Raw genomic sequence first — 22,977 nt, forward strand, 5'->3', positions numbered from 1 at the left:
TACATCAAAAATCTCCAACTCAAGAATGTTGTTCAATGGCATTTCACTTCTTCTTGAGATATTGCCGGTTCTTTGACATCGGTCACAAGCTTTCACTACACCCCACACATCTTTGAACATGGAAGGCCAATAGAAACCACATTGTAAGATCTTTGCCAAAGTTTTGTTAGCACTCATATGTCCTCCACAAGGTGATGAGTGACACATTGTGATAACACTTTCAATTTCATCATCCGGGACACACCTTCTAAAAAGGCCATCAACACCTTGTTTGAAGAGCAAGGGGTCGTCCCAAAAGTATTGGCGAACATCATGAAGAAACTTCCTTTTTTGTTGATAGGTGAGGTCGGGAGGAAGAATAGAGCAAGACAAGTAGTTTGCAATGTCCGCAAACCATGGTGCCGGTACTTGAAGGATAGCAAATAGTCGATCATCCGGAAATGAATCATCAATTGGCAAGTTATCAAGATCACCTACAAAGATAGGCAACCGTGAAAGATGATCGGCCACAACATTTTCGGCACCCTTCTTGTCTCTAATCTCAATATCATAATCTTGCAAGAGCAAGACCCACCGTATCAATCTTGGCTTAGGTTCCTTCTTAGACAAGAGGTACTTCAAGGCCGCATGGTCGGTGAAGACTATGACCTTAGAGCCCAACAAGTAGGACCTAAACTTCTCAATTGCATGAACAATGGCTAGAAACTCCTTTTCCGTGGTTGTGTAATTCCTTTGTGCCTCATCCAATGTTTTTCTAGTATAATAGATAGCATGGAGCTTCTTGTCCTTCCTTTGTCCAAGAACGGACCCAACAGCGAAATCCGAAGCATCACACATAAGCTCGAAAGGAAGCTCCCAATTAGGGGGTTGAATGATAGGAGCCGAAATCAAGGCCTCCTTCAACCTATCAAATGCTAGCAAACAATCATTAGTAAACACAAAAGGGGCATCTTTTACCAACAATTGAGTGAGCGGCTTTGCGATTTTTGAAAAATCCTTTATGAACCGGCGGTAAAAACCCGCATGTCCAAGAAAACTCCTTATCCCCTTCACATTTGTAGGGGGTGGGAGGCGCTCAATTACTTCAATCTTGGCACGATCTACCTCAATGCCCCTACTAGAAATCACATGACCAAGAACAATTCCCTCCTCTACCATGAAATGACATTTCTCCCAATTCAAAACTAAGTTCACCTCTTGACATCTTTTTAACACTTTAATCAAATTTGAAAGACAAGTGTCAAAAGATGAACCAAAAACAGAAAATTCATCCATGAATACCTCAATTGATGATTCAAGCATGTCGGAAAAAATAGACATCATACACCTTTGAAATGTGGAAGGTGCATTACAAAGCCCAAATGACATTCTTCGATATGCAAAGGTGCCAAAAGGACATGTGAATGTAGTCTTTTCTTGGTCCTTGGGTTGGATTGGTATTTGAAAGAATCCCGAGTATCCATCCAAGAAGCAATAATGACTATGTGATGCTAGTGTTTCCAATATTTGATTAATGAAGGGGAGTGGGAAGTGGTCTTTCCGGGTGGATTTATTCAATTTTCGATAATCAATGCACATCCTCCACCCGGTGACCGACCTCGTAGAAATGGTCTCACCCTTATCATTTTTTATGATGGTCATGCCTCCCTTTTTAGGCACAACTTGAACCGGGCTAACCCACTTACTATCGGAGATAGGATAGATTATGCCCGCCTCAAGAAGTTTTAAAACTTCTTTTTTTACCACTTCCTTCATATTGGGATTGAGCCTTCTTTGGTGCTCAATCGAGGAAGCATGATCATCATCAAGTAGAATTTTATGCATGCATATGGTGGGACTTATCCCCTTAATGTCATCAATTTTGTACCCAATGACATCTCTATACTTCCTTAAAACAACTAGGAGTTTCTCAAGAGAGGTGTCATCGAGCTTAGCATTGACAATAACGGGATAATTCTCACTATCATCAAGAAACGCATATTTAAGTAGAGGGGGAAGGGGTTTAAGTTCAACCTTAGGAGGAGGCGTAGTCCTCTCCTCTTTTGCCTCCACGTTAAGCACTTCAAATTTTATCACCTTGTGGGCCAAAGGTTGGTTGAGCAAGAGATCATACCCCTTTGCTTCTTCACCCTCCTCAACTAAGCTTCCCGTTAAGGTAGCTTGTAAAGGATCTCTTTCATACAATCTTTCTCGGAACTCTTCTAAGTCCTTCTCCAATGTGTCAATTCTATGAACTTCATCAATCAATGGCTTTTTCAAAGTTTGTGAGAATGAAAATGAAATTTTCTCATCTCCCACATTCAAAGTCAATCTTCCTTCCTTCATATCAATCACCACTCCCGCGGTGTTCAAAAATGGTCTCCCCAAAATGAGGGGTACTCTTGAATCTTCTTCCATCTCCATTACTACAAAATCACATGGCACAAATACTCTTCCAACTTGAACCGGCACATCTTCAAGAATCCCCAAAGGTAGCCTAACCGTGCGGTCGGCTAGTTGTAAGGACATTCTTGTTGGTTTCAAGTCTCCAACTTTCAAGGTCTTTGCAATAGAATAGGGCATCAAGCTCACACTTGCCCCAAGATCACATAAAGCATCCATAGCTTCCAAATCTCCAATCTTCACCGGTATTGCATAGCTACCGGGGTCACCAAGCTTTTGAGGAAGCTTGTTTTGAATGATTGCACTCACCTCCTTAGGAAGGGAGATGGTTGCACTCTCTTCAAGCCTACTCTTGTTGGATAGAAGATCCTTCAAAAATTTTGCATAGGTAGGCATTTGTGACATAGCATGAAGAAATGGGATGTTCACTTGAAGTCCTCTCATGACTTCAAGAAATTTTGAAAACTTCTCATTCAACTTCTTCTCTACAATTATATGAGGAAACGGAATGGGGGGCTTATATACTCTCATAGGGGGCTTTTCTATTCTTTCTTCATCTCCCTCGTCTTTCTTTGTGGCTCCCTCATCACTCTTTTGCTCTTTTCTCTAAACTTCAACTACTTCATTTTCAAAATCATCCTCACTTCTCACCACAACTCCCTCATCTCTCTTTTGTGGCTCCTCTTCACTCATAACCGGGCCCTCATAACCCCTTCCCGATCTCAAAGTGATAGCCTTAGCTTGCTCCTTTGGGTTCACTACCGTTGAGCTTGGAAAGTGACCACTAGGATTGGAGGATGAACTTCCAACTTGTTGTGCAATTTGAGCTAATTGGCTCTCCATTATCTTATTATGTGCTTGGAGTTGTTGGATGTTTGCATTCATCTCCGCATTGTTCCTTATTTGTTGAGTCATGAAAGTTTCAAGAACGGACTCAAGGCTAGTCTTTTGAGGAGGTGGAGAAGGAGGAGCGGGTTGGTTATATTGTGATATTTGGTGGTTTTGATCCCTTTGGTTGGGATGGCGGTATGGAGCTTGTTGGTTTTGAGATTGAGGTTGGGTTTGATTTTGGTTGTAGTTATTTTGTGGGGGGCCTTGGTTGTATTGCTTCCATCCCGTGTTTTGTTGGGGCTTCCAACTTTGATTGTGGGATTGGGAGTATTGTTCATTCCTTTGCCCAATTGCCGCCGCTTGCTCTTGATTCGTTGAGTTGCAATAAGAGGACAAGTGATCATTTCCTCCACAAGTCTCACAAGACATGACTTGCGAGGAAGAGCTTGAGGGTGTGAGGGTGGCTTGATCTAGCTTGTGAGCTACCATATCAAACTTTGATGCAATAAGATCTATTGCACTAAGATCATGAATTCCGCCCTTCTTTGTTTGAGGTTGCCTTCTATCACCTCCATATGCATAATGCTTGGCCACTTCTTCAATCATCTTGTATGCATCGTCCACCGATAGCTTTTTGAGGCTACCACCGGCCCCGGAATCAAGGTTGGCCCTTGAAATAGGAGTAAGACCGTCATAGAAGCTTTGTACAATGATCCATGATGTAAAACCATGGTGGGGGCATTTCCTTGTGTAATCTTTGAAACGCTCCCAAGCTTCACTCAATGTTTCATCAATGTCTTGATTGAAATTGGTGATCTTTCTTCTTAATTCGGCGGTCTTTTCCGGAGGACAATACTTTCCAAGAAAGGCTCTAGTGACTTCGTCCCATGTACTCAATGATCCCTCTTCAACCGTTCTCAACCAATGTCTTGCTTTATCACGGAGGGAGAATTGAAACATGTGCATACGGATGAACTCTTCCGAAATGTTGTTTTGCTTGATGGTTGTACACAACTCAAGAAAGTTGTCCAAATGAGCAAAAGGACACTCATGAGGACTACCTCCGAATTGATCGCTTTGAATTATACGGATGAGTTGAGGTGAAAGTTCAAAGTTGTTTGCATTTGTGGTGGGAAGACGTATGCCACTCCGAAGTTGGAATGCGTTGGGGTGGTCATAGTCTCTTAACAATGGTTGAGGAGGATTCTCTCCCATGTTATCTTCTTCATTAGTTCCAAAAACCTCTTCCGGATCGGAATCCGAATATACAATGGAAAACTCGGGTGTGCCTTGCAAGAGTCTCCTCACGTTTCTCAAAGTCCTATTTAGCTCTGGATCAACGGGAATAAGCGGTGATTGCTTACTCTTTCGTGTCATGCAAAGTCAAACAAAGCTAAGAAAAACTTTAGCAATGACTATCACAAGTTAAACACACATAAACAAAAATTAAGGTAAGAAAACTACTATGCATATACACACATCTAGTCTCATTCAACAATAATACATTCAATGTGACTTTGCCTCCCCGGCAACGGCGCCAAAATTTGATAGGTCGTCGTCGAGCCTACCAAAGATAATAATTCCTATCTTGGTCTCACTAACAATAGTAAGGTAAGAAAGGGTCGAACCCAAGAGAGGCGTTGAATCAACCACCAAGTACTACCGTTTAAATAAGCTAAATGAATTCTAAATTGGGTTGGTTTTGAGTAACTTCTTCTAATTCAATTCAACTAAGCTAAGAGGAGGTTAACAATATTTAGAGGAATCTAGGGCTTGGGTTATACCACTCAATTTCATCACAAATCACAATTAGCATGCCACAATCAAGGTAAATTAATGGGATAAATTAGGGGAAGTCATCTAACGCACCCAACTACTCTCTCAAGCTAGAGGGATAACTTGAATCATGAATACAACCTACTCTCGTGGTTACATAGCATAAAACAAGTGTTAAAGCATAATCACGATGACATAAACATTCCCTTGACCGGTAATCCCTATTCTCATGGCATTTCGGGTCAATCAAGCATAAGGGAGCTAACTCAAGTTCATCTCTCGATCCTTCGTTGAGAAAGCTTGGATAAATAGTTCTAGCAATGGCCATATACAAGAACTAAGCAATTAAACCACTTAAGCTCAACTAATTAACATCCCACAACAACCAAATTAGCACATGCAACAAGTAATTAGTGACTACATTGAGGGTTTTGCCCAAACCCTAGAATTTAGACTACTCACAATCCATGGGGGTTAAAGCAATTAAAGATTTCAAGCAATTCATGAACAAGTTCAAACTAAGGATTAAGCTAATTAATAATCCAAAACATGCAAGAACTAGCAAATAATTAACAACAAAGTAAAGAGAAGTAGAAAAGATGAGTAAGAAATGGTTACTATGAAGCTTCAAGGTGAGCAACAATGGTGGAACTTGTCTTCTACAATGGTTGAATTTTGAATATTTCAAAGCTAATAATTGAGAACTAACTAATGATTGAGAAATTAATGTTCTAAGACTACCAAACTAAGAGAAAGCTCTAAAAAAACTGTCTCCCCCCTACAAATGAGCTCAAAGGGGGTATTTATAAGACCCCCTAATAAAAAGGACGGAGAAAACAAGAATCGGGCTTGACTGCAGGTCCGCACGGACGTGCCAGATTCGGCACGGACGTGCAAGCATAAGCACGGTCGTGCCAGATTCGGCACGGACGTGCAGAGGGGGCAGAAATGAGGCAGAACGTACTGCTAAGAATCGAGCAGCTCCGCACGGACGTGCAGATATTGGCACGGACGTGCAGCTACATCTGCACGGACGTGCTTAATTTGGCACGTCCGTGCAGGCCTTGGCAGAATGTTCTAAGTTTCTGGAGCACTCCTGCACGGACGTGCAAGGTCTGGCACGGCCGTGCAGCCTCTTCTGAGCCCTTTTTTCATCTTTTCTTCTATATTGCTCCTTTCCTTGGCTCCTTTCAACCATCTTCTTGCTTCTAACCTCGGCTTTGTATCCATGGGCTCCATTTGGTCGTTATTTTGAACCTAGAATCTCAACAAAAACACCAACAACCCGTGAAGCATAGGATACACAAAAATTGCATAATAATAGAGTAAAAATGAACCAAAACGCAATTTTTATCAAGTAAACTAGGTTCAAAACACCCTAAAATTATATCAAATAGCAAGTTATCAGGGGTAAGGAAAGCAAAGCGTTCAAGTTTGAAGCTCTGTGGTTCTCGAGTGAAGAATGCGGTAAGGTTGTAGAGGAGGCGTGGTCTGGTGTTCCTAATGAGGATATGGCTACTCGGCTTACTAGGTGTGCGGGTAGCCTTGCTTCTTGGGCTGCCCAGACCTTTGGTAAGCTAATAAAGGATATTAATTAAAGAAGCGGAGAAGAAGTTAAGAGCGGCTCAAGAGAGGGAACCGTACGCTGCTATGTTGGAGGAGTGTTCTACATTGGCGAGTCAGCTTGATGATTTACATATGATGGAAGAATCATACTAGCATGCAAGGGCGAGGGAGAATGAGATGAGGGACGGTGACAAGAAGACAGCGTACTTTCATCGAAAGGCTAGAAATCGTAGACATGTGAATCATATTGGTGGGTTGTTCGATGATGGTGGTGTATGGTGAGACCGGTAGAAGGACCTTGAAAAAGTTGTGGCATGTGAGTTTGAGCAAGCTCTGGAAGGGATTGAGTCGGTTGTTACAGATGAGATGAACAGTGCCCTGAATACTGAGCCGACAGCAGAAGAAATATAAAATGCCTTATTCTAGATACACCCGAACAAAGCTCCATGGCCCGATGGTATGCATGCTTTTTTTTTTTTTCAAAATTTTTGGCATATTGTCGGTAATGATGTTGTTCGATTTATGAAGACTTGGTGGAATGGTTCTGAAAATTTGAATGTGGTGAATAAAACGTGTGTGGTTTTAATTCCTAAATGTATAGATCCTAAATACATGAAGGAATTTCGACCAATTAGTTGTTGCAATGTACTCTACAAAATTATCTCAAAAACGCTTGCAAACAAAATGAAATCTTTTTTGGATGACATTATTTCTGTGAACCAGAGTGCCTTTATTCCAAAGAGATTAATTCAAGATAATGCTCTAATAGCATTTGAGATATTTCATGCCATGAAGAGAAGGGGTGAAGGAAGAGACGCTACGATTTCTATGAAGCTTGATATTAGTAAGGCGTATGACATGGTGGAGAGGGGTTTTCTTGAGAGGGTGATGTATAAATGGGTTTTTGTGATAGTTGGGTGAGAAGGATTCTGGATTGTCTGTCAAGTGTCAGGTTTTCTTTCAAAATAAATGGGCAGATTTCTAGATCAGTCACTCCGACTAGAGGGTTGAGACAAGGAGGCCCGATCTCTGCTTATTTATTTCTCATTGTTGCAGATGCGTTCTCGACTTTATTGACAAAGGCGACAAATGCAAAACTGATACATGGTGCAAAAATATGTCGGGGAGCCCCTCGAATTTCTAATTTGTTTTTGTTGCAGACGATAGCATTCTTTTTGCCAAGGCCACTGTTAGAGAGCGCTCGGTGATAGCTGACATTATCAGCAAATATGAAAGAGCATCTGGACAGAGTGTCAATCTTGATAAAAACAGATGTGGTTTTTAGTAAAAAGGTTGCTGCAAGTCGTCGACAAGAGATCGTGGATACTTTGGGGGTAAAGGAAGTGGAGAAACATGAGAAATAGTTGGGATTACCAACAATCATTGGAAAATCAAGAAAGGTAATCTTTGCAAGCATTAAGGAGAGATTATGGCAAAGAATTCAAGGTTGGTGTGAAAAATTATTGTCGAGACCTGGCAAGGAAAGTTTGATTAAGCCGTTGCCCAAGCTATACCGACCTATATGATGAGCATTTTTAGAATTCCGGAAAGCTTAATTGATGAGATTCATTCGCTCTTGGCTCAACTTTGGTGGGGGTCGCATGGCACGAATAGAAAGATGCACTGCATAGTTGGGATGCTCTCTACAAACCAAAGTCTATGGATGGTCTAGGCTTTCGGGACCTTAAAGTGTTCAATCAAGCTTTACTGGCAAAGCAAATTTGGCGTCTGTATACCAACCCCAACTCTCTTGTACATGCTATTTTTAAAGCGAGATACTTTAAAAATAGCTCGGTTCTGGAAGCTTTTAGGGGGCATGACCCAAGCTACACCTGGCGAGCTTGTGGGGGTCTAAAGCATTGCTGCTTGAAGGCCTTAAACGGAGAGTGGGTTCTAGTCTGGACTGATTCGTGGTTACTAGGGGCACCGAATACAGCAACTCCAACTCACACAATATAGTTTGATTCGGAGCTCCGGGTTGCTTCACTGATTGACAGCTCGTGTAATGCTTGGAACACTGAAGCTCTAAGCCATTATTTTGATGATGAGATATGCTCTTTAATTTGTCAAATCCCTCTAGCTACTGCTCACACTTCAGATGTGCGCTACTGGTGGCTATCAAAGAATGGCGATTTCACTGCGAGGTTAGCTTATTGGCTTGGGAAGATGGGATGGGATCATATGGGCAGCAATGGTCAGCATGAGGATGAGAGGAAAGTGTGGAAATTAGTTTGGAGATTGAAAGGTCCTCCCAAGCTCTGCCACTTTGCTTAGAGGGTTAGCAAAGGTAGTCTTGGTGTGAAGCAAGAAATCTTTAGACGACACATTGCAAGTAATGAGGTATGTGGTGCTTGTAACTCTGATGTAGAATCAATTTCACATGTCCTATTTGATTGTGTGGGTGTAAAGCATGTCTGGGAGTCTAGCAATTATGCGCAATTAATTTTCGATACTCCAAGTCACATGACCTTTGCTGGGAGAGTGTTGTGGTTTGCAAGCAAGGTGGGTGGTGATGATTTGTGTATGATATTGACAATTGCTTGGTCTGTTTGGTTTTGCCGCAACAAACGCAACTTTGATGGGGCTCAGGTTGATACGTGTGCTACAACTTGTTCTTTTGCAAAGATGACTCGTGATTATAAGAAGTATGCAGCCAGAGTGTTCAATACTAACCCACATACAACGCAGACCCATAATGCAGACTGGTGCAAGCCCCCTGCAGGTACTGTGAAGATCAACGTGGATGCTCACATTGTTTTTAATATGGGGGGGTGGTGTGGGTGATGTTGCCAGGGATGAGAATGGCCACATTATATAGGCAGCATTAAGGAGAATATCGAAAGGCTGGGATGTTGAGCTTGCAGAGGTGACCGCGGTGAAGTTTGGATGCCAGGTTGCTAGGAGGCTGGGATATGATCGAGTTTGGATCGGAGGGGATGCCTTAACAGTAATAAACACCTTGAATAGTAGTGCGTGTGGTTGGTCTCCAATATGGATTGTCTATGATGAAGTTTGTACCTTAGCAAAGTTATTTAATGCTTGTAGGTTTTCTTATGTTAACAGAGCTTGTAACACAGTAGCCCATTCTATAGCAAGATGAGATACGAGTGAGTATTCAGAGAGAGTTTGTATGAGTTCTTTTCCCCAAAGCATATTAACTTTGGCGGAACTTGATATTAATTAATGAATTGCTCTGTTTTCCTTTAAAAAAAATAAAAAAAAATAAAAAAATCGTAATTTTTCAATGTATTTTACCTTTTTTTTTTTAAAAAAAAAGGGTGTAAAAGTGTAATAGTGTGACCTAACTTATTTGAGGTGTGTATTGTGTGTGTGTGTTTGGTCCAAAAAATTCAGCCCCCAAACCCTGAAACTCCTCAATCCTCATCTACTCATCCAAACAATCAAGCAGCCAAACTGGCAAAACCCTCCTTAAACCCCAAACTACCATTTCCTATTCTTCATTTCCCCCATACCCAGAAAACTCTGCAAATTTAACCACAAAAATGCTAATAAAATCCAAAGTTCAACGCTTTATAATTATATCTCACCACCCAAATCCCTCCAATTTTCAATGTATCAGAACTTTTCTTGATAACATTGAGATAAATTTTGTTCCAGATCGTGGGTTAGACCATGCTGTTGAGAAAGAAAAAGACCTTAAATATGTGGTTAATCTCAAGAACTTGCTTAAATCAGAGCCTTCTAAGTCTCTTCCTCTGTCCTCCATTGTTGACCATACAGAGAAGCTCAGTATCCCATGTCGAACAATTGATTTTATTCGTAAGTACCCTAATTTTTTTGAAGAATATTTTCCTGCTAATATTGGGGTCCACCCACATGTTAGATTAACCCCAGAAAGTTTGAATCTTGATGCTGAAGAACAGTTGATGTATGATAGTGATACATTTAGGAAAGATGCTGCTGATAGGTTGTTGAAACTTTTGATGTTGTGTAGAATTAATGAATTTCCTTTGAAATTGATTGATAGGTTTAAATGGGATTTAGGTCTTCCTGATAATTATGTTGATACATTAGTTCCTGAGTTCCCTGATTATTTTAAAGTGAAAAGGGTTAATCAGAATCAGACCCGGCCTAATAGGGTTGAGGGTTTGCTAGAATTGGTGTGTTGGAGTGATGAATTGGCGGTTTCGGCTATCGAAAAGATGGCAAAGAAGGGGGATCCTAAATATGAAAAAGGGATGCCAATTGCTTTCCCTTTGCAGTTTTCTAATGGGCTTGAGATGGATAAGAGTCTGAAGAGGTGGTTGGATGACTGGCAAAAGTTGCCTTACGTATCACCTTATGAGAATGCAACTCATCTTCAGCCTAATACTGATATGTCTGATAAGTGGGTGGTTGCGGTTTTGCACGAATTGTTCCATATTCTTGTTACCAAGAAGACAGAGAGGGATAACATGCTTCGTCTTGGAGAGTTTTTAGGTATAAAGCCAAGGCTTAAGCGTGCATTGGCTCATCATCCTGGCATATTTTACCGTTCAAGTAAAATTGGGACTCATACTGTGGTTTTAAGGGACGGGTTTAAGAGAGGTTTGTTGATTGACAAGCATCCATTGATAGATATGAGAAATAAATATATACACCTGATGCACAAGGTGAAGGAAGGGAAGAAGTCAAAGAGTGTGGCTAGTCCTAATGCTGGTAAGCAACAAGCAGTGAAGGAAGGGGAAGAAGAGAATGAGAAAGAGACTGAGGAGGATATGCAGTTATTTGGTTCTGATGTGGATGAAAGCAGTTGTGATGAGGAGGACAAAGAAAGGCATGTGGAGGAGCAAGTTGAAAGCTCAAGGGATAAGGTTAATGAGGGCAGGAGAAAACCTGGAGAGGGTAGGGGGAAGCCTGGGAGAAATGCTTTGGAGGAGGAAAGTGATAGTGATGATGATGAGAAGCAAATTGAGAGCGCAGGGGATGGGCGCAATAATGGAAGGCGAGGATCTGGTAAGGTAAATGAAGGCAAGGGAAAACCTGGAGAGGGTAGGGGGAGGCGTTGGAGAAATGTTTCGTGGGATGAAAGTGGTGATGCTAGAGAGGAAAATCAAGTTAGGAGCTCAAGGGGTGGGCGCAGTAATGGAAGAAGAGGATCTGGTAGGGCAAATGAGGGCAGGAGAGATTCTGAAGAAGGTAGGGGGAAGCCTTGGAAAAAAGCTTCCCACAATGAAAGTGGTGGTGATGATGAGGAGGAGCAAGTTGAGAGCTCAAGGGGTGGGCACTATAATGGTAGAAGAGGATCTGGCGTGGTAAATGAGGGCAGGAGAAAACCCGGAGAGGGTGGGAAGAGGCCATGGAATAGTGCTTCACGGAATGAAAGTGGTGGTGGTGGTGGTTATGAGGAGTGAGCTGAGAGCTCAAGGGGTGGGCGCAGTAATGGAAAAAGAGGATTTGGTGAGGGGAGGCCATGGAGTAAAGCTTCACGGGGTGAAAGTGGTAATGGTGGTGGATATAATGAGGAGCGAGTTGAGAGCTCAAGGGGTGGGCGCAGTAATGTTAGAAGAGGGTCTAGTGGGGGGAGGCCATGGAGTAATGCCTCACGGGGTGAAAGTGGTAGTGGTGGCAGCTATAATAAGGAGCGAGGTGAGAGCTCAAGGGGTGGGCGTAGTAATGGAAGAAGAGGATCTGGTGGGGGGAGGCCTGGGAGAAATTCTTCTCGTGAAAGGTTGGCCTAAAATAACCCACCAGAACCTGCAAAATAGGTCATACTCCTTAGTCATTAAGAATGCGTTAAGCTGATAGCAAGTCCAATATCAAGATCATCAAGAGAGCAGTCTTTCTGTCACTGTATCACACATAGCTTTGTATATGATTCAGTGTCTAATATGGAAGGCTTGAATAATGGTATTTTATTTCTTTTTTGGTTATTAACCAGCCAGTTTTGTGACTTGGTTGTTCCATATCATTCCACCTTCAAAATTTATATCCTTGAAATGTTTATTATTGTTTACATTGCGGTGTTGATGTTATTTTAATCTATACGCACTGAAATCACAAGTGTATGAACAGGCTTGCTCACTATGAAAAACTATCCTAAATTTCTGTTGCGTTATGGAGGGTATTGATCTCTCAAGATTACTGTCAGAGATCCTATAGAATGGTATTTACTATTTAGTTTAGCTGGACTTAAAACATATTTGGTCTATGATACACCATCAATCCATCATATTGCTGATTTATGTTATCATTCATTTTCTCCAAATAGTATAGATTGCTATTAAAGTGGTGATAACATGGTTAATTATATTTGCTGATGGGTGATGAAGTTGTCAAGCCATTAAGTGCTCTAGAATGTCACCTTTTGCATTGTAGTGCTGCTCTTTCTAATTGCCCAGACCATGCTGTTCACAGATAAATTCCTTTCATTATTATTGGGAGAAGCTTTCTGCTAAGTCCATTACTGTTATTGAGTGTCTCCATAAATTGTAATGTGTGCAGGCATCCCAGGTGTTATTACTGTGGTTCTTTGTTACCTGCATATGGTCTCTATTTTATAGGTACTCAACTACTCATGGTATGGACTTTTAGCTCCTCACTGATGTCATACTATAGATAATGGGATTTCATGGCATGGAGCCAATTCAAGTAAATTTATTGGTGGGTCAGTTGGCGTGCATCTAGTCAGAATTTGCCATATTTAGTGAGACTCAGACACATTGGGTTTTGCATAATGGAAGCAATTAAATGTGTGTGCAAATTAGATGAGCTGACTTGGGAACCTGAACACTTGTTCATGCTCTTTGTCCCTTCAAAGTTCAAGTCTGTTTCCTTGCTTTTACTGATCCATTATTGACAAATTAAGTTCATGATCTTTGTATAATTATAATTACTATTGTTTGACAGATATCTAAGACAAGATTAATATTATTGGTCTGTTCGAGAAAGATATTGGAGAATCTAACTTCATTGTCAATTGTGACAAATTGCAGCCATTCCATCTGACAGAACTCAAGTTGTGCTGCATTATCGCCGTGATTACTGATTATGGGAAGATGAGTCAAATTTGTGCCAGGTTTCTATCTCAACCTCTTGTTGCTAGTATGCTCTGAATATCTGCATCTTCAGCCCACCATTAGAATGTGCCAATGTATCATATAAATGAAATTGATATGACATATTGCTAATCATATTGACCTCCACAAATGAGTACTAGGCATCTTGTAATAAGAGGCTTTTATAAGGTCCGGTGTCTGCAGTGAATCTTTTCAAACTTAATCTGATGGGTGTTTATGTGTTGGATGTAGCTGCTTAGGTTACACATCTAACAATCTTTATCTCCAAAAGATTATATGCAGAAAGCACAACTTAGTATATGGGACTTGTTGCTGCAATAAACATTTGCATACAAGAGAGGATGGGGTTTGGTCTTAATCAGTGAGTGACTTATTTTGAGACAACTTAGGCAAGGTTGCATCAGTAGAAGTTTAATTTCTTCAGAATGGCCCTTGTTGTCCTTAGCAGTGGTCTATTGAACATTTATAATTAGTCCTGTGGCTCATATTGGATCTGTGCCAAAACTGATAAACTTTGTAGACCTTCTGCATCTGTAGTGTTTTCACGGATAAGTAATCCCCTGCCCCCCGAAAAAGAATATGCATATTGCAGAATGTATTGTAGAATAGACCATAGCTGATGATGATGGCATTGTTTAATCAACCCTATTGTGGGCTTGTATGCGTAACTTGTGCATTGACTTTTAGCCACATGAATCTGAAATTTGGATGTGACAAGCCTTAGATGGTCTATTCAGACGCTATCTTGTAGTACAGGTACTTGTTGAATTGATTGGGTAGCACAAATGGCGGAGAATTCTTGCTGGTAATCTAAAATGAAATATCTAGGCTTCATGAGATAGTTGAAGTCGCTGTTAGTTTATGTGATATGGTATTGATGTTAGGGTCTATTTTTTTTTTTGTGTGTAAATGATTACTTGTTCAAGCCTCAGTTCTAGTACCAAGTTGTTAATGCACTGTACCTTAGGATGCTGGTTACCACATAGAGAACGATAAAGTCGATAATACAGTACGATAAGGTAGAGATAGTGGATGCAGTTAGCGAAAGGGAATTGACTGAATCACTGAAATAGATAGCTCAATGATGTGCACTTCATGCATTATTGCCTTCTTCAATCATATTGATATTCATAATGTAAATGGATTGAAAAAACACGGTACGTGACAATGGAATAATTGCTAGTATAATGTAAGGTTAGTTTCAGAAACAGTCTCTTTTGTTACAATAATTAATGTTTATTGTGGTGGAAAGTACTCTTTGATTAATCAGGAATTGTGACAAGGTCTATAGCTTTGTGCCTACGTGTGCGACTAATATTGTGGTTGAATCATTAAGCATTTTTCGCCGATGTACCCGTGACTGTGACTTTCACTAACATTATATGCAGCTAATGAGCTAATGGCTTTGCCTTGTATTCCGTACAGATTAGAGATTTGTTATATTGTCTGAGGTACTAATTCTTCCGCCTTCCATTTTTTATTTATTCATTTCATTTACTTTATTGTTATCTTTTCAAGTGTTGCTTATTTTCAAACTCAAAATATGATTCGTGGTTCCAAAGTTTTTAGTGACATGATGTAACACTGTTGGTGGATAGCGGCTGACATATATACAAATCAGCTGCGCCTAGCAATCTGTATTTTGATATTCTAATTAACTGATATCGACCCTCTCCCCTTATCAACATTAATTGACATATTTACATATTGTACACTGACATATTGTCATAGTCCTTGTCACCGCCTCCTATAGCTATGATACCAGGACTTGGCTACTTGTTTCATAATTAGATATTTATTAAAAACAAATAACTTGATGTTTTTGGTCCAAAATGGATCGTCAAATGTTCATACACATGTTAGTGTCGAGGGTCCAACACCGGTTCTTGAGGTAGATTAAGGAGTCCGATTAACATATTTTTATAAATCCATGTAAGAAGTTGTCATTGTTTAGTGATTAAAGATCCTGAAACAAGGATGACTCTTCAATTAGTCCTGAATGCTGTTGCTTGTTCGCTGTAGTTTTTAATATCAATATATCATTGACTCATGTTATGATTGTTACCCTTCTCTTGTTTTTTTTCAGATTCCTGAACAAAAAAAGTTGAAAAGTCTTGAATTGTTCTTTTCACCATACACCCACTGAACTACAGGATTATTGGTACAGACTAAAGTTTTGTTGTTTCTTGCCATAGTAATGAGCTTTTGTGTTATGTTGGAACTTTTATACTTCGTACTAAATATTCTGATTATCTTGCTAATTACAGCTTATTTCTTTCTCTAAATACTCTAGAAAATTTTCGACGGTGGAGAATGCATACCTTTGGAACACACGAACAAGCCACCTTGCAGCATCAAAGAAAGCAAAGTCATACACCTAAGTAGTGAGCATGGCAAATAAGATATGGTGCATAGATTTGGTATGATAGAATATGTTTCTGTATATATGCATGATGATGCAATCTCTTGCTGTCTATTGTAGTATGATTGATGCCACTACTTGCTATGGTACATAAAAGTAAATGGTTTTGTGACAAGTTAATGGGTGTTTTTCCTGTTCTTTTGCCATCTGCAAAAGTTTTTACTCGTAAAATATAGCTGATTTATCCACAGAATATTTGGACTAGATGCTCACACCCCCACCCACACAGTCACATACCGCGCTCGCACACAGCTATTACAATTTTTGGTCTAGACATGATTATTGGGCCTGGTTGATTGCGTAACTGGTGGTGAAATTGTTTTCTCGTCTAGAAGTACCAAGCCATCTATTAGAATCCCTCAAGTTGTTTCCGAAGAATATGACACTTCGGAAAATTTACTTAAGTTCTCTTAGATAAGTAAAAATTCTAGTTAAAAGTTTATCAAACAACATTACGCATTTTTTTTAGGGAAAACTACTTCCTTTGTTCAACCAAACAAACGCCGAGTAGGTCAAATACTCTTAGATCAAGGTAGTCATAATAATCTACACCTCTCTAGTCTCATCAGTCTTGCAGATTATTGGATCAAACTTCTAGCTGTTCAGTTGGATCAGTTCACAGACTGTACATTAATACTGAATAGTTAAGAATTTGTCAGGTGATATGCTCGTACACAATATACGAGTACTCATTTACCAAAAACAGATAAGGTCAACAACATTACCCCTGCATTATGTAGACATGCAGCCAATGCATGAATGCACAGGTCGTTTGCATCAATTCTACACATCTTTATTTATTACCCTCTTTTTTTTTTTTTCATATGAAATTATACTCTCTGTTCTTTATTGTTAATTGCGTTTAAAAGACTATCCTAATTACGGTACTATTTTAAGTGACAAATCATCAATGGGAGAATAAGACGGATTATTTAAGTCCGTTGCTTTGAACGATGATAAAAGGACAATGATCAGTTGCTGGTGAAAAGCAACGTTGAAAAGCATTGTCATTTTACAACCAAAATAATAAAAATTTGAAGGCTAAAGGCCACTGTACACTACTTGTAAAATATTTGGGAAGTCACAATCAAACAATTATTTGAGTCTAAAATCGCACATTTCAACCCCACCCATCCATTATCCACTTTCTTGGACATCCTTTCTCTTGTTCATCTTACAACACAACGTGCTTTACCACAACTCGTATTGTTTGGTTCAATGCAAAAAGTTAGATCAATATTTGAAGTTTCACCTATGAAGATTGGATTAGTGATTTCTCATTTTGTGAGAAGAAAAATTCATTATAATTTTTCATTCTATATTTTGGATAGGTGACATGATAATATAAGACATATAAAGATAAGATGATGCGAAGTAGGTTCTTAAGTTCTTAACTCTTAAATTTCGCAAAATATGTTAAAGAGTTAAAAGGTCATTCTCCTCCACTTGCTATAATGTACATAACACTAGGAAAAGGGAATGCACATTGCACTACATATGTGTACAAGGTACACCCCTCAAAGTTGAATTGAGATCAAACCTATCCTCTTATCATGTCCCACATCTCATAATTTTGACATATCTTCATATGATGATGATGATGGCCAAAATAAGACTTGTGATGTTTTCAAGATTGTGATTAATGTAGGTGACATGATAAAATAAGACATGTTAGGATATAATGCAAAAAGGATCTTTACCATCTAAAATATATGTTACTCATAAAATTCATTCAAGACAATGGCAGCATATTTGTATTCAAAACCAAACCTATTCAAAACTTGATTGCAACATCGTTCATATAAACATCCTACCACCTAAAATTTTCATCACCCATATAGTATTTGAGTTTATCTATCTTAGTTGATATGACTATAACACGTTGAGATATTTAGATTCTATCTTAATGTAATAAAGGTGTTAACCCGTTAATAAAATAAGACATGTTTAGATAAAATAACGCGATTTTATTGTTTTGAAATTTACAAAAACCAAGTAAGACAAGGTAGGCAAATCTGTGCATACCATTACCAATCAATCTACATAGAAGACAAGACAATTCAATGGCCATAAACTTGGGCAGTACAAAAGCAATGCAATAAAGATACTCTACTTCTCTGTAGATTGGGCCACATCAAAACTTAAGATTAACCCTACAGCAGTACCATTATCAGATCTTCCTTCACAGAAGAACAGCCAATGTTTTTTTTTTGTCCAAAATCACAAATTGTTGTTAATTTTGTTACCCTCCATTTTCTCACTATCTAAAAATCCTACTTTTTCTTCTTGATTAATACAAGATTTATTATTACTACTCATCTCAACTTGTTCAGAACACTTCATAGCTTTCAATGCCTCAGCTTCCCAATCAGTAGACCCTAACACAGCATGCAGAACCCAAACAGCACAGGCCACCTGTGCAGCCAACAGCCCATACCAAAGCCCACTAAACCCAAACTTAAGCCCAAAAGCCAGGCCCACTGCGACTGGGGTCCCGACAAAGTAAAAGGACCCCAGGTTGATTCGGGCCCCCACAGCAGGGCGTGCCGTGCCACGGAGGATGCCACAGCCAGTAGTTTGTGGACAGTTGCCTAGCTCACATAATCCCATTATTGGCATTACTGAGGCAACAAGGACAGTAACACTATTATCAGGTGTAAAGAGTTTACCCCAACTTTCTCTGAAAATGACTGTCCATATTACATTCATTATCCCAATCAAAAATGCACATCCTAATGCAACCATTGCTGCTAGTCTTGCTTTGTATGGTTTTCCTGCTCCTAGCTCATTTCCAACCTGCAACAACATTATTTCCAAGGATTTTACTTCAGTAAATTGGTATAAGTTGTAACCAATAACACAATTTACGTGGTTATTGTGTTACGTGTTACCCCTCAAAAATAACAAAAGTGCCCCGGAAATTGTACCCCGTAGATGTCACACTATCATTCCAACATTGGATATGCAGTTATGCACGTATCATCAATCCAAAGATATTATAAGTTACAAAAGGTACAAGCATGGATATGGATATAGATAATCTCTGATTAGTTGGAAATTTGATATGGTTATTGTAGCTTGAAAAAACTTTAAGAAGATACGATCTTCTCTATAACAATACTTAATTGAACAACATTACGTCAAGCCTCCCATAAACTGCAATTGGTCCATTAACTACCAAATTAAATAACAGTGCCCTTACATTTTTGTGGGGGTGACATGAGAAAAGTGTAGTACTAGCTATACCACTTTGTTTAGTTTTTAGTTGGTTATGATGTTTAGTCACCACATCAAATAGTAGTGGATGGGGCTATAAAAGTACTTGGTTGAGATTTCTTCACTTACTTTGTTCCACTATATTTCATGGGTGACCTATGTGAAATTAGATGGGATCAAGTAATAGATAAAAAGACAAGGAACTTTTAATATACATATAGTATGCCTAATACTCCTATCTAAAGTTGGTTATTACGTTGGTAAACAAGTTACGTTACAACTAAACTCAGATGGATGAAGTCCTTTTTTTTTTTTTTCTACACCATATCGCCCTCCAATCTAATCCATATCTTCAACCGTATTACAAGTCTCATCTAAGGTCCCATATGTCTATCATCATGTCCACGTTATTGCCTTAGAATGAACCATTTGAAGTGAATGATCCTTATATCTACCTTGACAGACGACAAAAGCTAGATATTGATACTAAATACAGAGAGGGATAGAGAATCCGTATATCCTTTCCATCCCTCGAATTCCTTGTCCCCATGTGAACAACATTCTTGAGATTTCCATCAATCTAGAGATGTCCATTTCTTGTAATATCAAGTTGGTCCATACCATAACCCCATGAAAATTTGTAGGGTTTTGCTCAATTTCCTATAATACTAGTACATGGTGCTATATAAGACTAAACAAGGCTAAAGTATACAAAATTACAAATAAGCACAACAAACAAAAAGCATGACTAAGCAAAAAACTTAATTGCTTTATAGTACCATAGTATGCGGTTAACTGTTCCCTAAAAGTTGCACAGTACCATGCATGCAATACTAAACTAATCCTATACACAAATTATTCTTCCCAACCATAGAATGGTCCCAACTTCAAGTGACTTTAGACCCAACTACACTAATTACTTCTTAATTTCCCCATTATTACCCGTATCTAAGTTAATTAAACTGATTTGTACAATCCACAAAATTTCAAACTTCTGTTATTATTGATTTTCAGTTCTAACCAACTATCATATATCACTAAACAAGAAACATGATCAAGTCTTAATACAATTCATCCAAACTTAATCAAGAATATGATTCAGCTCTCATAATCTAAAATTTTTGTACACAATATTAAACAAAATAATTAATGACTGACATATTGTATCAATTGATAAAGAAATATGGGCAAGATAGTAAGAATAGAATTCATTGAACCCTTCACTCCCCTAGGTACAACCTTCTATTTTGCATAATGGATTTATTCATTGAATTTCTTTGTTTCCCATAATTTTTTTTTTAATTGGTTATACCAACAACCTTATTCACACAATTATACCAACTTAATTCGTATTCGTCCATCCAACTCTATTTTATTTTAAGGTGGGTATAAGGAGGTCTAGATGTACGAAACCTTATCTATACTAGCAAATAATAAATTATACCAACAACACCTTTTGTTCCTTTGCTTTGTGAACAATGCCCTCAAACATCCCAAAACACCCCCTCCTTACACCTACATATCTTTCCACACCCAAAAACATAAATTGACACCCCAAACACATGAAATGATGACACACGAACACGACAATACGTACAAAACTATATTTATCCATACACATAAAATGACACACGAACACGACAATACATACAAAACTATATTTATCCAGACACATGAAATGACACAAAAACACGACAATACGTGCAACACTATATACTTAATCAAAACTCGTAAATCATCATAGTAAATCAAAGACAAAAATCATAAAGAAATAGTAATTTCGGGAAAAAGCAAAGCTTACCCTGGCGGAAACGCACCCGGCCAAGGCCATAGGAACAGTATACATAAGACTAGTAGTCTGAATCATAATCCCAGTAGCAGCAACAGCAACTTTAGGATTACTTAAATACCCTGAAAGAATAGTAACAATTTCATACCACCACCATTCTAAACAAATCCCAAGACAACTTGGAATTGCTAATTTCATCAATGGTTTTATCCCTTCAACACCAATCCCTTTTACCCCCCAACTCCACCATTTCATCATTTTCCCTTTTTCTCTCTCCATAAAATAAACATATCCTGCTAACATCACAGCCATGTTCAGGTTTGTCACCACCGAAGCAACAGCCACCCCTTTCACCCCCCACTCTAGAACCATCACCAACCAATAGTTCAGCGGCACGTGGAACATCACAGCAGTCAGAGTGCACCACATCATAGGCTTCGTCACCCGCTGTGACCTTAGATAAACCCTTAGAGGCTGTAAAAATGTATTTGTCAGTAAATCAGGAAGTGAGAAAATACAGTACATAGCAGCCATTGATGTAACTTCTTTATCTTGGCCCAAAAAGATCATTATTGGGCCGAGATTGATCCAGAGAAAACTTATGGGTATGATTGCAAGGAAGAGGATGAAGATCATTCGGAGGAGAGAGAGTGAAAGTAGGTCCCAGTTTTGCGACCCGAAAGCCTGTGAACATACGGGCTCAAGCCCGGAAGCAAGGCCCACTAAAACAGAGTACCCTGTTATGTTGGTGAAACCTATTGAAAGGGCCCCACCTGCAAGCTCTAAACTTCCTAGTCTTCCTAAGAAAAGAACTGATACTACTGCTCTTATGTATACTAAGCAGTTCATTGCTGTTATTGGAAACGCCATTCCCCATAATTCTTTCAATTCTTCTATTACCTGAAAAAAAAAAAAAAAAAAACACATTAAAAACAGGGGAAATTTAGAAAAAGAAATAAGTAAAATGATTCTAAAAGGGATTGTTTTTTATTATCGAGATAAAACTTTAACCATAGATTCTCGCTATTACGTAAGTAAGAATGACAAGAAGGAACAAAGGGAGTACTCGTAATAAAGATTAAATCTTTACCTGGGAAGAAGAAGGGTGTTTGTGAGAAGAGAAATCAGGGTCTTTTTCTGACATATTAAAGATGAAATGAAGCTTAAAGTTTTGATATTTTTTTTATTTGTTAGGGAGGAGAGAGAAATTAAAGGATGGAAAAATGGAGGGAAAAAAGAAAGAAAGAGAGAGAGATGAAATAGTGGAAGTTAGAAGTGTTGTTTAAGGCATGATCAGGTTTATATAGCTGACAAAATGGAGTCAATTAATTTGAGGAAAATGAGTGGACTTTTTTTTTATATTTTTTGTAAAAAAGAAAAAAGAGTGTAAACGGCGGCGACTGTGACAGCTTAGGGAAGACTGGAGGATTACTGCAGAAGAAGAAAAAACAGCGGAAAAGAAAAGTGAAAGGGTATTTTGTTTTTCATTTTCTTTATGTAAATATGATAATTTTGGTGAGTGAATAAAACTGTTGTGTTGGTTCATGATCCAATTCATTTTTTGTACTATTTTTTCCGATGTCTAATTGTCTACTTTATTGATAATTAGTAGCACTGTCAAAAACCGAACCGAACCGGTGAAACCGAACTGTTTCAACCGATCCGAATGAGAACCGAACCGATTAAAAACCGATTTTTTTGAAACCGAAAACCAACCCGAACCGCATGTTAGTAAAACCGACACCGAACCGATCCGAGAAAACGTTAAACCGATTAAGAACCGAACCAAATCTAAACCGAACTGAAAAGGAAACCGAACCGAAAATGAACCGAACCGTTTCTAACCCGAAACCATTTAAACTGGCATAAAAACCGCTTACACCGAACTGTTAGCAAACTGCTACTCGTTTGCACCGAACCATTTAAAAACCGAACTGATTGTAAACCGAACTACTTATAAACCGAACCGTTTATGA

General features: G+C 39.0%; 4 protein-coding genes across 7 annotated transcripts; 1 reads left to right on the forward strand and 3 right to left on the reverse strand.

The window, feature by feature from the left end:
* Positions 1–1,348: 1,348 nt before the first annotated feature.
* LOC110725097 lies at positions 1,349–2,826 on the reverse strand. The gene is made up of 2 exons (XM_021904565.1): positions 1,744–2,826; positions 1,349–1,369 (listed from the first exon to the last, which is right to left on the reverse strand). The coding sequence occupies exons 1-2, from the start codon at positions 2,824–2,826 to the stop codon at positions 1,349–1,351; spliced, it is 1,104 nt and encodes a 367-aa protein (XP_021760257.1).
* A 162-nt stretch (positions 2,827–2,988) lies between these two features.
* On the reverse strand, positions 2,989–4,428 carry LOC110725098. The gene has a single exon (XM_021904566.1). The coding sequence runs from the start codon at positions 4,426–4,428 to the stop codon at positions 2,989–2,991; it is 1,440 nt and encodes a 479-aa protein (XP_021760258.1).
* Positions 4,429–9,520: 5,092 nt separating this feature from the next.
* On the forward strand, positions 9,521–16,232 carry LOC110725288 (protein ROOT PRIMORDIUM DEFECTIVE 1-like). 4 transcript variants are annotated; one of them, XM_021904779.1, is made up of 4 exons: positions 9,521–12,405; positions 13,491–15,465; positions 15,661–15,735; positions 15,868–16,223. In XM_021904779.1, the coding sequence occupies exon 1, from the start codon at positions 10,059–10,061 to the stop codon at positions 11,907–11,909; it is 1,851 nt and encodes a 616-aa protein (XP_021760471.1). In that variant the 5' UTR covers positions 9,521–10,058; the 3' UTR covers positions 11,910–12,405; positions 13,491–15,465; positions 15,661–15,735; positions 15,868–16,223. The 4 variants fall into 4 exon arrangements, 3 of the variants coding, with proteins under 3 accessions (XP_021760471.1, XP_021760472.1, XP_021760470.1); XM_021904780.1 differs by having other exon boundaries at positions 13,491–15,025; positions 15,868–16,222; XM_021904778.1 differs by having other exon boundaries at positions 13,491–15,735; positions 15,868–16,224.
* A 1,698-nt stretch (positions 16,233–17,930) lies between these two features.
* LOC110725290 (protein DETOXIFICATION 54-like) lies at positions 17,931–22,556 on the reverse strand. The gene is made up of 3 exons (XM_021904781.1): positions 22,092–22,556; positions 21,014–21,901; positions 17,931–18,792 (listed from the first exon to the last, which is right to left on the reverse strand). Exons 1-3 carry the CDS (start codon positions 22,143–22,145, stop codon positions 18,217–18,219), a joined length of 1,518 nt encoding a protein of 505 aa, XP_021760473.1. The 5' UTR covers positions 22,146–22,556; the 3' UTR covers positions 17,931–18,216.
* Positions 22,557–22,977: the final 421 nt, after the last annotated feature.

The sequence above is a fragment of the Chenopodium quinoa genome, unplaced genomic scaffold (assembly GCF_001683475.1).
Source record: "Chenopodium quinoa cultivar QQ74 unplaced genomic scaffold, ASM168347v1, whole genome shotgun sequence".
Lineage (NCBI taxonomy): Eukaryota > Viridiplantae > Streptophyta > Magnoliopsida > Caryophyllales > Amaranthaceae > Chenopodium > Chenopodium quinoa.